At 42.8% G+C, this 14663-nt stretch overlaps 4 protein-coding genes across 6 annotated transcripts in view; 2 read left to right on the top strand and 2 right to left on the bottom strand.

Moving 5' to 3' along the window:
* LOC127612594 (inactive tyrosine-protein kinase 7) overlaps positions 1-14663 on the top strand; it is a 53835-nt gene that overhangs the window by 13040 nt on the left and 26132 nt on the right. The gene's annotated exons all lie outside the window — the stretch shown is intronic.
* The window catches only part of pycr1b (pyrroline-5-carboxylate reductase 1b), an 83407-nt gene that overhangs the window by 65728 nt on the left and 3016 nt on the right, over positions 1-14663 (bottom strand). The window lies entirely within an intron of this gene.
* Positions 614-11213, top strand: syngr2b (synaptogyrin 2b). 2 transcript variants are annotated; one of them, XM_052083373.1, is made up of 5 exons: positions 614-897; positions 5594-5831; positions 7796-7932; positions 8227-8483; positions 10979-11213. In XM_052083373.1, exons 1-4 carry the CDS (start codon positions 787-789, stop codon positions 8467-8469), a joined length of 729 nt encoding a protein of 242 aa, XP_051939333.1. In that variant the 5' UTR covers positions 614-786; the 3' UTR covers positions 8470-8483; positions 10979-11213. The 2 variants fall into 2 exon arrangements, with proteins under 2 accessions (XP_051939333.1, XP_051939332.1); XM_052083372.1 differs by lacking the exon at positions 10979-11213 and having other exon boundaries at positions 616-897; positions 8227-8983.
* On the bottom strand, positions 9894-14522 carry tk1 (thymidine kinase 1, soluble). The gene is made up of 7 exons (XM_052083379.1): positions 14303-14522; positions 14126-14157; positions 13154-13267; positions 12909-13002; positions 11561-11650; positions 11235-11354; positions 9894-11154 (listed from the first exon to the last, which is right to left on the bottom strand). The coding sequence occupies exons 1-7, from the start codon at positions 14366-14368 to the stop codon at positions 10975-10977; spliced, it is 696 nt and encodes a 231-aa protein (XP_051939339.1). The 5' UTR covers positions 14369-14522; the 3' UTR covers positions 9894-10974.

Genomic DNA, 14663 nt, shown 5'->3' with positions numbered 1-14663 from the left:
TCGAGTACTTTGTATTCTTGGGGCAATGAATAACCAAAGGGCCCATTTGAACAACCTTCTTAGTTTCTGAACGATCCGAGTGAAGCAGTGCGTTCGGAGTGTATTTCCGACGCATACACGACGAGGAACGCAGATTTTTTTTTGGTGGGGTGATTAAAAGACGTATCATAATGGTCCTGTTTTTATTAATAAAATGAATTTCCCCCTGAAAATGACGTTTTTTTCCCACTGGTCGGACAACTGAAGGAAAAAAATAGCATGAAAACCAGTAAAATAGCAAGGTAAAACTCCAACAGATGAAGTTATGGTCACAAATGAAAACCTCAGGACAGAGTGAGGCCGCAATAACCGAACCGCGAAGTAACGAGGGATCACTGTAGTATATAGTTGACAGCAAAAATTCATTTTTACTTTTTACCGATACTCCTCTAATTAAGTGCATACACAGCGCTTGTACTTTAAATGCAGGGGCAGTTAAATCTATCCATTTTAAGTCTTTTCAATTATAAACAAATGTGTATTACCCGTGTGCAGACCATAAATGAAAATCAATATAGTGAACAGTAGAGGCGCAAGACGTCACGCGCTCCCTGTCCCCGGGCACCGGTGTGGACAAATCTCCACCCCGTGTGACTGCAGCTCAACTCCTCTTGACGGTGTCAAATCAGGCAGCGCGGTGGAATGCAGGAGGCGGTATTTGCTTGTAGCACTCAAGACTCCGGACGAGTCTCCTACCGCCTTAACTCGCGACTGAAACAGGGAGTTGCTTGTCAATAGAGGACAGATATGGAGGAGACCGGAGCCACGAGTGCGTACGGAGTTTCGCTCCCCGGAGGAAGTTTGGACGTTGTAAAGTTTTCCCGGCAACCGCAAACCATTGTGCGGCTACTGAGCTGGGTGAGTACTTGGAAGTGGGGGGGAAAACGGTACGCAAGGTCCAGAGGTTGACAAAAGGAGGAAGAGAATAGTAGCCGAACAGGTGCAGCCGTCCGCCCGTTCGTGTGTGTGTGTGTTTTTTCTTTTTTTACGACTTAGCTTAGCTCGGAATCAAGCGCAAGAAAGCGTCCTAAGAGGCGTCAAGTTGCAAATGCAGCTGTCGGGTAACAGACAACACATGCACCCTAAGGACAAAAAACGTTTGCTTTTTTAAATGAAACAAAGTGAGCTAACAATGAATTAGGGAGCCATTGCGTGTGGAATACTTAATTCTACGACTCGCTGTCAAGTGTTTCAATTGTAGCATTGTGTAATTCTTAATTATGTTATGCTCAAGTGTTGTACAGATACTTACTTTGCAATTAAAAGTAGAAGTGCAGATACATGTGTGAAAAAAGATTGATCCAACTGCTGCACTTTAAATAACAACTCAAAATAATGGACTCTGAGATGTACTAGTAAAAACCCAAATAGTATTGGCTCGACTTTTCTGCTATTAAAGTCTGTTCACATAGATTGGATAATGAAAACCACAAACTTTGCAAAAGGTAACACAGAAACGAAAAACCATTCGCACTCACACCTCGGGACAATTTAGTGTTCAATCAGCCTGCCACGCATGTTTTTGGAATGTGGGAGGAAACCGGAGCACCCGGAGAAAACCCACGCAGGCCCGGGGAGAACATGCAAACTCCACACAGGGAGGCCGGAGCTGGAATCGAACCCGGTACCTCTGCACTGTGAAGCCGACGTGCTAACCACTGGACTACCGGGCCACCCCCTGCTAAAACAGCATTGTTAAAAAGTGCTCCAGATAATTGGACTCAAGCAGAGACTTGGGCTCTCATTAGGTGAAAAAAAAGGTGGCTAAAAAAAAAGTCAAAAAGGTGATCCACCCAAATGAATATGCTCTTTCCAGGGAATTTGTCCTGATGACCCTCGACTGGCATTCCCTTGCGCCCCTGACAAAAGCACACTTGTGTTGTATTGCTTTATGTCAATATTCTTATTTTTATTGATTTATTTCTTACAAGTGGTCTGACAGGTGCGCCATTTGTGTCGTTGAAGCTGAATGCACATTTGAACCAGGAAGCTGCAACTTAATTGCTCGCACCAGGATCAATAAAGTCCACTGAATCTGAATCAAAAAAGTTTTCTGACTCCGTCGGAAATCAGGGCCTGTTTCGTTGAACACAAAGCTGGTATTGACAGGAAGTCACCACTAATTTGGTTGTAGGAAAGCAGGCCAACTGGTGGATACACACTTTAGTTCATTTGCTGCTAATAATTGTAAATTGTAAATTTCACCAGTGTGGGACAAATAAAGGATATCTTAATAAGTGAAATTACATGATTTCCCCCGGCACACCTGGAAAGGTTTGGAAGTGTCACACTGCTGATCAGTTATTTGAACTTTTTTTTTATTTTTAAGTCTGTGGTCTGCGTCCTATTATAGAAAGTCCCAAATTAACCACAACCTGGCATGCAAAATAATGCACGCTGTCTTTACCCTGACTGATGTGAGGAAGCAGGTTGTAGGATTAATGTTTGAACTATTCCGAGAACTTTCATTCCAATGCCATCTGTCCTCGGCCTGCTCTATGTAGTGAATTTCACAGACTTGTGACACCAAGTTAAAAATGTTACCCATGGTGGGTGAGGACAGAATGTGCTTGGAGCTGCGGGTATACATGTGTGTTTGTGTGCATGGGGATACCTTCGGTGGTGTGTGTGTGTGACTTGTAAACAGGAGATGTAGGGTAAGATGATATCTCTGCCTGGCTAAACCTCCCTTCCAGTTTATGTCTCATCTCTTCCACATACACACGCACGCACACCGACAGAAGACCTTTCAGCTGCCATTTTTCACAAAATCTACCAGCTGGATTCCGTTATTAGTGCTAATTTTCTTTTTACTATCTGTGAGTTACCGACTTCATTCTTCTACTGGCAGTAGAAGAATAGTTTGCTCAGTCTCCACATCCCATAATGCACTTGTCACCACGTCTGTTTGTTTCATTAACCAAGACTTGAATACTGAAATTGACAGTAATCGTTCAATTAAGAGGAGGGGGATTCTATCTCAGTGTAAAGAGAGTTTACAAAGAGAAGTTTATTTTCCATTTGACCAAAAATTCTCATATCTTGGAAAGCACCGCGGAGCTGGCTGCCTAACAGCCTGAGTTTGATCAAAATAATGGGGGGGATGCACCCAATTTGCAAAACTGTAATTACTGCATGTATAATGACTTGTAAATATTTTCTGTTTATCATTCTGACTGTAAATAATGTGATTGAGTTCATGTTTGGGTGTCCTGGTGGTCCAGTGGTTAGCGCGTCGACATCACAGCGCGGAGGTAGTGGGTTCGATCCTGGCTCCGGCCTTCTTGTGTGGAGTTTGCATGTACTCCCCGGTCTGTGTGGGTTTTCTCCGGGTACTCTGGTTTCCTCCCACATTCCAAAAACATGCATAGCAGGCTGATGGAACACTCAAAATTGTCCCTAGGTGTGAGTGTGAGCGTGGATGGTTGTTTGTCTCTGTGTTCCCTGCGATTGGCTGGCAACCTAGTTCAGGGTGTCCCCCGCCTACTGCCCGAAAACTGCTGGAATGGGCTCCCGCGCCCCTTGTGAAGCGTTTCAGAAAATGGATGGAGTTTATGTTTTTTCAATCTTATGTTTTTCCATATAGACTCTAATTCGTTTATTTGTGTCATACAGTTTTGAATTAATTTGTCCTCTGGGTAGAGCTGCAACAGTGTCAAAAGTTCATATCACATTTTTAGCAACAAATGATGACAATCCACCTCCCTGAGCCGTCACCTAATCATGGTGGAGGAGTGTGCGCGTCCCAGTGATCCTAGAAGAAAAGTTGTCTGGGGCTTTCCAGAAGTTGGCAGAGCTGTCAGCAGCTGGCTACGATGGTGGAGGAAGATGCCGGTCTGACCTGGAAGGCCCAAACGTATTGTGAAGTCCTGTTGGCAATGTCCGTCCAAATCTCGTGTCAGAAGGAGTTTCAACTCCCAGAGTGGATCATGTTCCGCACCTCCATTGGTGAGGCGGCTGGCTGACCGGAGCTGTGGCCATAAGGTGGTACCGACCACCTTATACCAATCCTTGAACGCGTTGGTGGACACCAGTGATTGACTAGTGACCCATTTAGGGTGTACCTTACCTCCCGCTCAAGTCAGCAGGGATAGGCTGTAGTTGTTGTTGAGTCTATGCAGAGCAAGACCGCAGTGATGAGGTGAACAAAGTGCCTTGCATTGGTGCCCAATTTTGGGTGGTTGTCATGGAGATGCCTCAAAGGATTTGAGTTTTTTGCCCCTCCTTTCAGCTTCTATCTTCTTATTGTAACCAGCGATGACATGCAGATCCCGTAAGCAAAGACAGGAGAGCTCACCCCAAGTCACTCGTGCGGTTGGGTATCGCATGCTCAAATCTTGGCTCACAACGCAAAGTTTTAAAAAAAAAATAGACTGAGCCTGTGGATGACTCAAAACTCATAACTTGGGGCACTCATAACTCAAGGTACCACTCAACTTCTTTAGTGGTTGATCGCAATGGTGAAAAAGTTGTCATTCAACATGCGATTAGTTTCAATTCAATAGTCTGGAATAGTCTTTTTTTAACATTCCACCTACAGTATTTCCACCCCACTGCTCATTATCTGAATCTTTTGTCTCCTCCTCCCCACCAGCCCAAAAGCCCCTCTCTGTCCTCCTCCCAGAACTCATTATGAGCATCATGAGGGAACTGCTGGTGTCACTGGAGTCACAAGGCTGGCAGCAAGATTCAGAACTAGGTCACATGATGAGGTGATTTGCGAATGTGGATGACAACAAACCACGGAATGGCCCCAAGAACCAGTTCAACAGAAAGTTAATCGCCGAGTGGTTTGGGTGCTATGCTGTGCCTTCTTGCGGTCACACGGCCGTCTGCACGAGGCCCTCTCATGAAATTCGGTGGACTGTAGTTAGACAATGTCAAAATAAAATGATGAATGCACCACCAACGTGCTATCTGCTGCCAACAATCATTTTGACATCATCGAAATCATCCAGAATATTTTCCTCTAAATTATATATGAGGGCAGCCCGGTGGTCCAGTGGTTAGCGTGTCAAGCTCACAGTGCAGAGGTACGGGGTTCAATTCCAGTTCCAGCCTCCCTGTGTGGAGTTTGCATGTTCTCCCCGTGGGTTTTCTCCGGGTAATCCGGTTTCCTCCCACATTCCAAAGACATGCGTGGCAGGCTGATTGAACACTCCGAATTGTCCCGAGGTGTGAGTGTGCGCGCGGATGGTTGTTCGTCTCTCGTGGGCCTTGCGATTGGCTGGCAACCAGTTCAGGGTGTCCCCGGCCTTTTACCCGAAGACAGCTGGGATAGGCGGTTTGGAAAATGGATGGATGGATTATATGTGAACTGTAGCATTGATGTGCATTTTTGTTTTGCTCCCATCAAAGTATGACTTAACAATATGGTCATACATTTAGTTAACTTGTCAAACGGAAATTGAACGTAGTCACTGGGTCAACATTCCAAACGAGTACCATGTCGTAACTAAGGCAGGTTTGTCTCGTTTGGTTGTGGAGAATCAGTCTTTATGCCGCTTCCTTCAATGTATTTTCTAACTTGTCTGGTTTCCTTGTCTCGCTGCAGCTCTTTGCCATTGTGGTCTTCGCCTGCATCGCAACAGAAGGTTACATTAACCCGGTCTACAGCGCAGAGCCAAAGTGCATCTTCAACCAAAATGACTCGGCATGTCATTACGCCGTCGGCATCGGCGTGATTGCTTTCCTGGCCTGTGTGGGATTTCTGCTTTTGGATGTATACATGCCTTTTATGAGCAACGCACAGCAAAGGAAATACGCTGTCATGGCAGACCTGGGATTTTCAGGTGAGAGCGTCACATCTATCATGGCTTTTTTTTTTTGGAGTTGATTCGATGTCACATTGATTGCTGTCATGAATCTAGAAAAAATGTGCATGCTGATTGAACTGCATTTGCCTCAACTATGTTCTTCCTGCGAACACTTGTCATCAGACTGTGACACACAAGAAGTTAAAACCTTCAGATATGTTTGTCTCAAATTGTGCAATATATACAGTATATATATTTTTTAATGTTCTAAAGTACCAATCAAGACTCACGACTAAAAATATTGTACTGTATAACAGCGCTATCCAATTTTTGCCTGGATACAAAAGTGGCGAACATTGGGAGATGCTGGAAACCATTCATTCATTCATTCATCTTCCTAACCGCTTGATCCTCACTAGGGTCGCGGGGGGTGCTGGAGCCTATCCCAGCTGTCTTCGGGCAGTAGGCGGGGGACACCCTGAATCGGTTGCCAGCCAATCGCAGGGCACACATAGACGAACAACCATCCACGCTCACACTCACACCTAGGGACAATTTAGAGTGTTCAATCAGCCTGCCATGCATGTTTTTGAAATGTGGAAGGAGTACCCGGAGAAAACCCACGCAGGCCCGGGGAGAACATGCAAACTCCACACAGGGAGGCCGGAGCTGGAATCGAACCCGGTACCTCTGCACTGTGAAGCCGACGTGCTAACCACTGGACGACCGGGCCGCCTTGCTGGAAACCAATAATTATCATTTCTTTTTGCCGATTTACCGACCGGCCCTCTACTTCCTTGACATCACGTCCCATACAGAGAGCCTTAGTGTTCTATTACGCGAGACAAACCACTCACTGTTATCCTTGCATTACAAACCCGTATTATTCATTGTTGCTATCAGCAGCAGATGGTGCTGAATGAACAAGATGGATGGCGAGGATGACCTCACAGATTCTCTTTCAATTCATCAGCTGGACATGACTGTGTTTGTTAGGCATTCTTTACGGAAACAAAGAAGTGCAACTGTGAACCTTGCGGCCATTTACGATAATTGCATCATGGAATGCATCTTCCACTGCTTTTACCAGTGATGGATAAAATTTGTGAGTCTGTCCTTTTCATTCCGTAACGTTTCTCTTGGCAGAATTGTTTCCGTTATCTGTACGTTGTTGTTGTCAATGACAGATTTTTTTTTTTTTTTGCCAGCCTCTATTTGCTCCCATGACAATTTTTTTTAAATAGGACTGTTTATTTAAAGCAGGAATGTCAAACTCATTTGTAATCAATGACCACATCAGCTTAATGCCTGCTCTCAAAGGGCCACATGCCACTCTCAGGCTGTATAAATGTCACTAAATGTTGCCAAATATGTTGTAAAATCACCTACTCCTGAATGTTAAATAACCTAAAATGCGTAAAAATTCAAAGTACAAATATTGTATAACGTATGCGTTTTCATGGGTTTAAAATAAAATGTTTGCATGCTGCGCGATCGTTACAACAAACATAAATCCTTTTCATTTGTCGGGTTAAGAAAGCCACGTGACTATGTCAATCTTTAGTATTATGACATGAACTTAAATTTGATCAAAACTTTTTTTTTTCCTCACTGGTGAGAGGGCCAAAAGAATGGCATAATCAACAATCAGCCCTTGAGTTTGAAAGAATCTGATTTCAAATTCATCCTCACAGGGCCACCAAGCTGGCCATCAATACCATTTTTCCGTCCTCTGATTGGTTGGTCAGAGCAAAACTTATTGCGGCTAACTTTGACGAGCAAATCACATCTGTAGCACTCCGCATCTCTTAAATATGAGCAGTACCTCTCGTGAATACATGCAATGTATTTGAATAATTTTTGGGGGGTCATGTTATTGAATAAGTATTGATTCTGGACAGTATTTGAAACAAACTTGGTTTTTTTTTTTTTGAAGCCTTTACAAATCAGTAGTTGGATCTTCTCATGCAGTGACTGCATCTGGATGTTCTTCTCCTCAGGGACATGGACCTTTCTGTGGTTTGTGTGCTTCTGTTTGTTAGCCAGCCAATGGGGTCGCACACACGACGTCAGCGGAATCCCCCAGGATGCTGCACGTGCAACAGTGGCCTTTTCATTCTTCTCCATCGCTACCTGGGTGAGCAAGGCAACATTTTTTTTTTCCACCCCAAAACTCGGCAGCCACAAACAAGAAACCTTGTGTTAGTAGTTTTCGTTTGTCGTTGCTGTCAGGCAGAGATCCACTATATCCAAATATGGTTGCCCCCCCACCCCTTCTTTTTTCACAACTCAATACTAATGATCATTGTGGGTTTTTTTAAACATTATTATTACAGAGTGTTATTACAGAGTGTTGAAATAAGTTGAGAACAACTTATGACCCGCCCAGCCTCACATTGACCCCAATCTCTCATTTTGTTTTATTCTGCAGGGAATTCTGACCTACTTCGCCTTCAGTCGTTTCCGAAGCGGTGGTGACGACATCGCTGTCCCGACCTATACCGAGCAGCCTACCGATGAACACACGCCTTACCCTCCGACCTATGCCCCCGCCTCCTACAACCCCACGCCATACACCCCCACCACCTATAGCGCCTATCCCGACTTGAGCCAGCAGCCCGCCTTTACCCCAAACTTGCAGCCAACGCCCGGCTATCAGCCACCTAATTACTGACACAGAGGGCTCCGGTATGGCCGCAGTTAGTAGCAGATCCAGCGTGTCAGAGACATGTCTCCATTGATGATATGGCTTCTCATTGGATTTAGCACTTCGCTAAATGTCAAACCCGAAAAGTTAAAGAACTGCATGCAAGTGAAAAGAAGAGGGACAGGGCGGATTATTACCGCCAGGGGTCGAGGCTCTCTGCTCTGTGGTCAAATCTTCACTTCGGACTGCACGCTGACATTAGATGTGATCTTTGGATCAGCCGACCTCTGTGCTATGACACAACACTTACCTCAAGCAGGCTGATAGGCAAATGGAATGCACGCAGGATTAGAGTAACTGAAACTGCCAATAACAGTTGATGAGATCAACACTGTGTTTCTCTTAGTTGTACAGATTTCTCGGTGAAACTGTTGCCACAACTTCTTTTCGTCTCCCACGAATTGAATTGTCTTTGTTAGCTGCAAACAACTCGCAAGGTATCATGTGGAGTAAAAGTAGCTATGGCAATTTCAGTGCAAAATGTTTCTTCTGTTCATTGTTTTGTGTTGAGATGCTGCCGTTTAAGTAGTCATAGCCTAAAACATCTAGGAGACAGTTTTAGGGTCTCAAAAAAAAACATCTGTGCAAAAAGACCTAGTTGTGTGACGTTTCATTCAAGTGCCCTTTGAACTTGTGGTTTAAATTATGATAGTGAAGGTGGGTGGGAGTACAGATAATGGCGCACCCACTGAACAGTGACTAATTAACAAAAGAAGTGCTTCTGTTGGAGCCAAGTACATATGCCTATTCTTCTTTCAAACTTATTTTGACAATAAGTTTAACTACTGTACACTTGACATGGTCATACTGTCATGGAGGCTTCTCAGGATCGAGTGATAAAAAATGCGTACTCTTCAATTTGTGCCTCTTGCTGATACACTCATGTTATGGCAACATGACTTGTATCTATGTTTCGCTGAATGATTAACTCTCATTGATACTGTTATGGGTTACCTCAATAACAAATATGAAAGCACGAATGATTTTCCCCTTTGGGTCCCAAGAAAAGTAGAAAACGGACATCTACCGTAAGCTTGTGTATAGACGGAATACATCACAAATTTTAATCACTTCGATACTTGACACTATAAAGTTGAATGATTCCCGTCTCTGCTGACAAAGTTCATATAGAGAAAATGTATGAATGAATTTGGATAGGAACGTTTTTGTCAAATTGTGTTTGAAAAGAGAGACAGACTTCCACACACCGCTAACTAGTGGCTTCAATAATTGGCCACGGCACAAATAAAAATGAACAGTACATCCACTTCATTGCAGTCACTTGTAATCTGAGCAGTTATTCACCCTCTGCCTAAGCACGGAAGTGTATTTTGAGGTGATTTTCTACAGTGTAGGTCACAAAGCATTCAATTGCTTGCCATGGAAGTTAGAGTCATTTAAGCACATTTTATTCTAATACTTTAAATTGGCGGACACGGGCTATAAAGATCCGGTCCACCACGCAATTCTGAAAGCCTCAAAGGAACTGTAAGGAAAACAGTGATGTGAAAGCTGCACAGAAATATGTCGTCACAATATTTATTATCACATTTTATGTAATTCATAGACAATGAACATCACTTTCAGTCAAATCATATCCCCACATTCATTTTAAACCAATGCCCGGTCTCTTAATAGACTGTGGTGCTTAATTCAATTTCACTCCAAGGACTGCCAGCTTAAAGAAATTTCTGTATGTGTTCTTACTCTCCCTTATCCCAACAAAAAGGCAGAGTTGCTTTTGGAAAAAAAAAAAAAAAACAAACTTAACTTGCAGATTACACTTTACAGAAATATACCCAAAATTAACACGCAACCTTAGATATACAGTAATCCCTCGTTTACCGCTGTTAATGGGGACCAAAACCACCCGTGATAAACGAAAATACGCAAAGTAGCGACCAATTAACATGCAAGTAAAAAAAAAAGCTTTTTAAAAGTCCACAAACGGTCCGCGAGAAGCTGCAAAACAACAGCGAGACACATAGAGCAACATATACAGTACTGTACTCCATGTAATGTATATTTAGAAAATGAATAAATAAAAACAAAAAAAAAATTGTTTTTCCGCGATGCACTGAAGCCGCGATAAACGAACAGCGAAATGGCGAGGGATCACTGTACGTTCAAAAGGGAAGATAAAAGTAACCAAGTTGTTAAACAAAAACCATGAAAAACACACTGCACTCGTATCAATACTTTGACACAATAACCTATTAAAATAAAACCTGCTGAAACACAAATATTTAAGTGCTTGTTTTGGTTACATTGATAATGTATAAAATTACATAATCAGTAAAAAGCACAACTATTATATGATTGGAACCCAAATAATTTTCCCATGTCTCCATTTAGGAGGGGACTTGACCACAATTGTAATTCATTAAATTGTAACTGCGGGCAAAACAACGAGACTTTGCTTTAAACATATAACGGTTATATTTCCAAAACTTGCCGCTTGTGTTTGAGTTTTCAGAGGTGGAGGGAAGAGAAAAGCTTCCTGGGAATTCCAGAGTCCACAACTTTTCCATGAAGTGCGTTTTGAGGAGTTTCATCCCTGAGGGGAGGTCGGTTCTCTTTGGTCGCCATCAGATGTCCGTAACACTTTCGACAGACTGCCTGGTACTTGTCAGCTCCGCCGATCACTTCCACCTGTGTAACACAGGAAATGTGACGGGGGCGGGGGATACAAAATAAACCTTGCTAATTTATTTCCTTGGGTGTATGCTGACCTCTTTCTCTGCTCCAATCCTCTTGGTGTAGGCCGCTTCTTTGTAACACTGCATGCAGACGGCGTGCAGCTTCACCACGCTTTCCGCCAGAGGGACAAGGTTCAGGATGTTTCCAAATGGCTACGAAAATGCATGAGAGAGTAGTTGACATTTGACTGAATGTAGGTATAATCTCGAGAGAGAACAGAGATTTCATTGTGAGGAACACAGAGGATTTGCAAAATGTTTGCCTCCATCTTGACAGTTTAATGCATCAAAACACATTCTTGCTGGAGTAGACAGACAATGTGCATTTGCCAGGGGGTGGGGGGGAGAGAAGACCTCACCCTTCTCTGGAAGGTCCCATCCAAGGCAGCAACAATAATGGTCTTGCCCAAATTGGCCATCTCCTCACAAAACTCCACTGTGTCTGGGAACTGCAGCGATTAAAAAAAAAAAAAAAAACAACCACACGCACACAGTTGATTGATAAAGTGGGATCCATAGCTACACATGAGTCCATCTACAAATGGTCCAATAACATTGGCTTGTGTATTGGCCGCTGCCCCCCCCTTTTTAAGAAAAAGATAAAAAATAAATGTGAAAAGTGGGGTATGCAAACATTTGACCCTTCGAGTTAATACAGTACTTTGTACAACAAGCTTCTGCTGCGATGACAGTTGCAACTCTTGGGGCATGTCTCTATCAGTTTTGCACATGTGGAACCTGAAATTTCTGATGATTCTTCCGTGCCAAACAGCTCAGACCCCGTAAGGCTAGCCGGAGAGCGTTTGAGAAAAACTTTCAGATCTTTCCACGGGTTCTCAATTGGATTGAGGTGTGGACTGTGACTTGGCCATTCAAACACATGGACATGTTTAGTGTGGAACCTTTTCATGCATCATTGTCATGTTGGAAGGTAAACCCTCATACCAGTCTCAGGTCTTTTGCAGACTTCATCAAGTTTTCTTCCCAAATTGCCCTATATTTGGCTGTATCCATCTTCCCATTAATTGTATGCCTCTTCCCTTTGCAGTAGAAAAGCAGCCCCAGACCATGATGCCGCTGCCGCCACCACCATGTTTGAGAGTGGGAATGGTGTGTTTAGGATGATGTGTAGTGTTACTTTTACACCAGACAAAACATTTTGCATGTTGGCCAAAGAGTTTGATTTTGGTTTCATCTGATCTTCCACACGTGCCACGTGGCGCCCTAGTGGCTTGGCAAACTTCACAAAGGATTTTTTATGGATTTCGTGGAGAAATGGCTTTGTTCTTGCCAGTCTTGCATAAAGGCCAGATTTGTGCAGTGTGTGACTAAGACCGGGTACACACATAAGGATTTTTCGGATCATAAAAGAATCGTCCTTGGCAGACCGGACCCCATACATAACTAACTAAATAAAAACAGGCATTCCATACTTTTGTTTGAATTGTGCACGGGGTGCTCAGATAATTTCAACCCAGCTCCCCAGACACAAAGATTCTCTTCCACCACTGGTCAAGAAGCTAGCCTTCGCAGGCAGCGCTCCCACGTGATCACACCCTCCCCCACTACAAACATAACACTGCAATTAAAATAATCCTTTTTTAAAAACATTTTTAACAGTTTATTTTCTTTTTTTTTCATTCCTTTATTAAATACTATTGCCTCCCCCTCCCCCACAAAATTTCAGGAAAACAAATGTAAACTTACAAACTGTCCTTCATCAATTCCAATGACACTGCTTTGGAGTGCCAACGACTGCACATCTCGCAAACAGTTTGCAGGTACTGCCTCCATTGTGTTTCTAAGGGAAGTAAAAAGTCAAATGAATTCTTTGCATGATCTAAACTCCCCTCAATCCTGCCAAATGCGCGCAATTGTCAAGTTAAAAAAAAGACGTGTATACAGGCAACTGTTTTGCAAGATAAAACATTAAAAAATATCAGGTTGCTTACTTATCATGCGTGGCCACGCCAAAGTCAGAGTAACGTGTATCTTTGGCATATTTGATCAGCAAGCAGCTGTACTGGGCTATTTGGAAACGTCGCACCCTTCGCATCAATTCGGTGCTGTAAAAAACAAACAACAGATTAGTAAATTGATGCAAATTTCACAGAATAAAATCCATTGTAACACATAATGCATGTCCACATGCTTAGCCCTGTGATTCTCAAAGTGCCATTAGCGGAAGTCGAATCAATTACTGTATTAAAAATACAAATTAGAACATGCAATACAATCTAACATATTACAACATCACATGATCTGCCTATGCGGGCCACCAGAAAATGGTGTTGAGGGCCAGATCTGGCCTTGATTTTTACACTCATGTATTAGAAGATCGCTTATTGCTGTGCATATAGTCTGAGTTTTTAAAAAAATCTTATAGAGTACATATTTTACTTTTTAAGCCTAGTAAAATACATCTGTATTTTATCTTTCAGGAACTGTTTCTTTTTAAACATTTATTGAAATACAGTCATTCGTATTTTATGCACAATACGATGTAATTGAATCATTAAGTTGATGGTTTTCCTTTTGCCCTTTCAAGCATGTTGTTAATGCTAAGATTTAGCATATATGTCACGGTGTTTTACAATAATATACGATACTCATTGTGAATGCGTCAGGAATAAAGCCTCGGCCTCGTTTATAAGGAACAGTTAGAATGCAACACTCATGTTGCTCATTATGGCGGTATGGTATTTTTGGAGGTGGTAATTTGTGTAAAAAGTTTGCGAGCGATTAGCAGAGCACATCTGAGTGAAAGAGAGCGGGGGTGAAAGGAGTCGAGTGATGTGCCCGATGCGTGAATTGGCGGGACTGATTAAAAAAAAGTTGTTGCCAGACACAATTTGAAAGACGTACACACATTGATGAAGTCAGGTAGTAACGCTAACGAAACATAAAGTATTGCAAAAGATTACCTTTTGCCTGAAAACATCGGTCCAAATATGACCTGTAGAAAAACATTAGCAGGGAGACAGCAATGAGGTTACGGAATTTACGTGCAAATGTATTGCTGGAAAAAATATGTAAAAAGGATTACATAAAATACTACGGTTCGTTTCGATGAAAACAAAGCCGTTGCAGCAATGACAAACCTGGATTTGCCCCTGGGCCTTCCTCGGAGAATTCGGAAAAACTTTAGGATAATCCACACAGTCCATTTTTTATGGGAGCAAACAAAAAAAATAAACTGGAAAAAAAAGTGAAGTGATGTAACCAGGGCACACGTAGCAGCTGCTCTCAAACAATAAATTAAACGAGCGCGCGCCTCTGAGTATATCCGCCCGGTCAGTTCTATACCGGAAATGATAAAGACCAATGGCAGTGGTTCTCAATGTCACATGATTCTTTTTAGCCAATGAGGCCTGAAACGTGCCACTACTGTATCATTTTTTTCCTATTTAACTTTATTCAAACCCATGCACAGGATAAAATCGAAAATATCTCCCAGCCTGC

This window comes from Hippocampus zosterae, chromosome 13 (assembly GCF_025434085.1).
Source record: "Hippocampus zosterae strain Florida chromosome 13, ASM2543408v3, whole genome shotgun sequence".
In the NCBI taxonomy this organism is placed as follows: Eukaryota; Metazoa; Chordata; class Actinopteri; order Syngnathiformes; family Syngnathidae; genus Hippocampus; species Hippocampus zosterae.
This window is presented reverse-complemented; position numbering and strand designations above follow the sequence as displayed.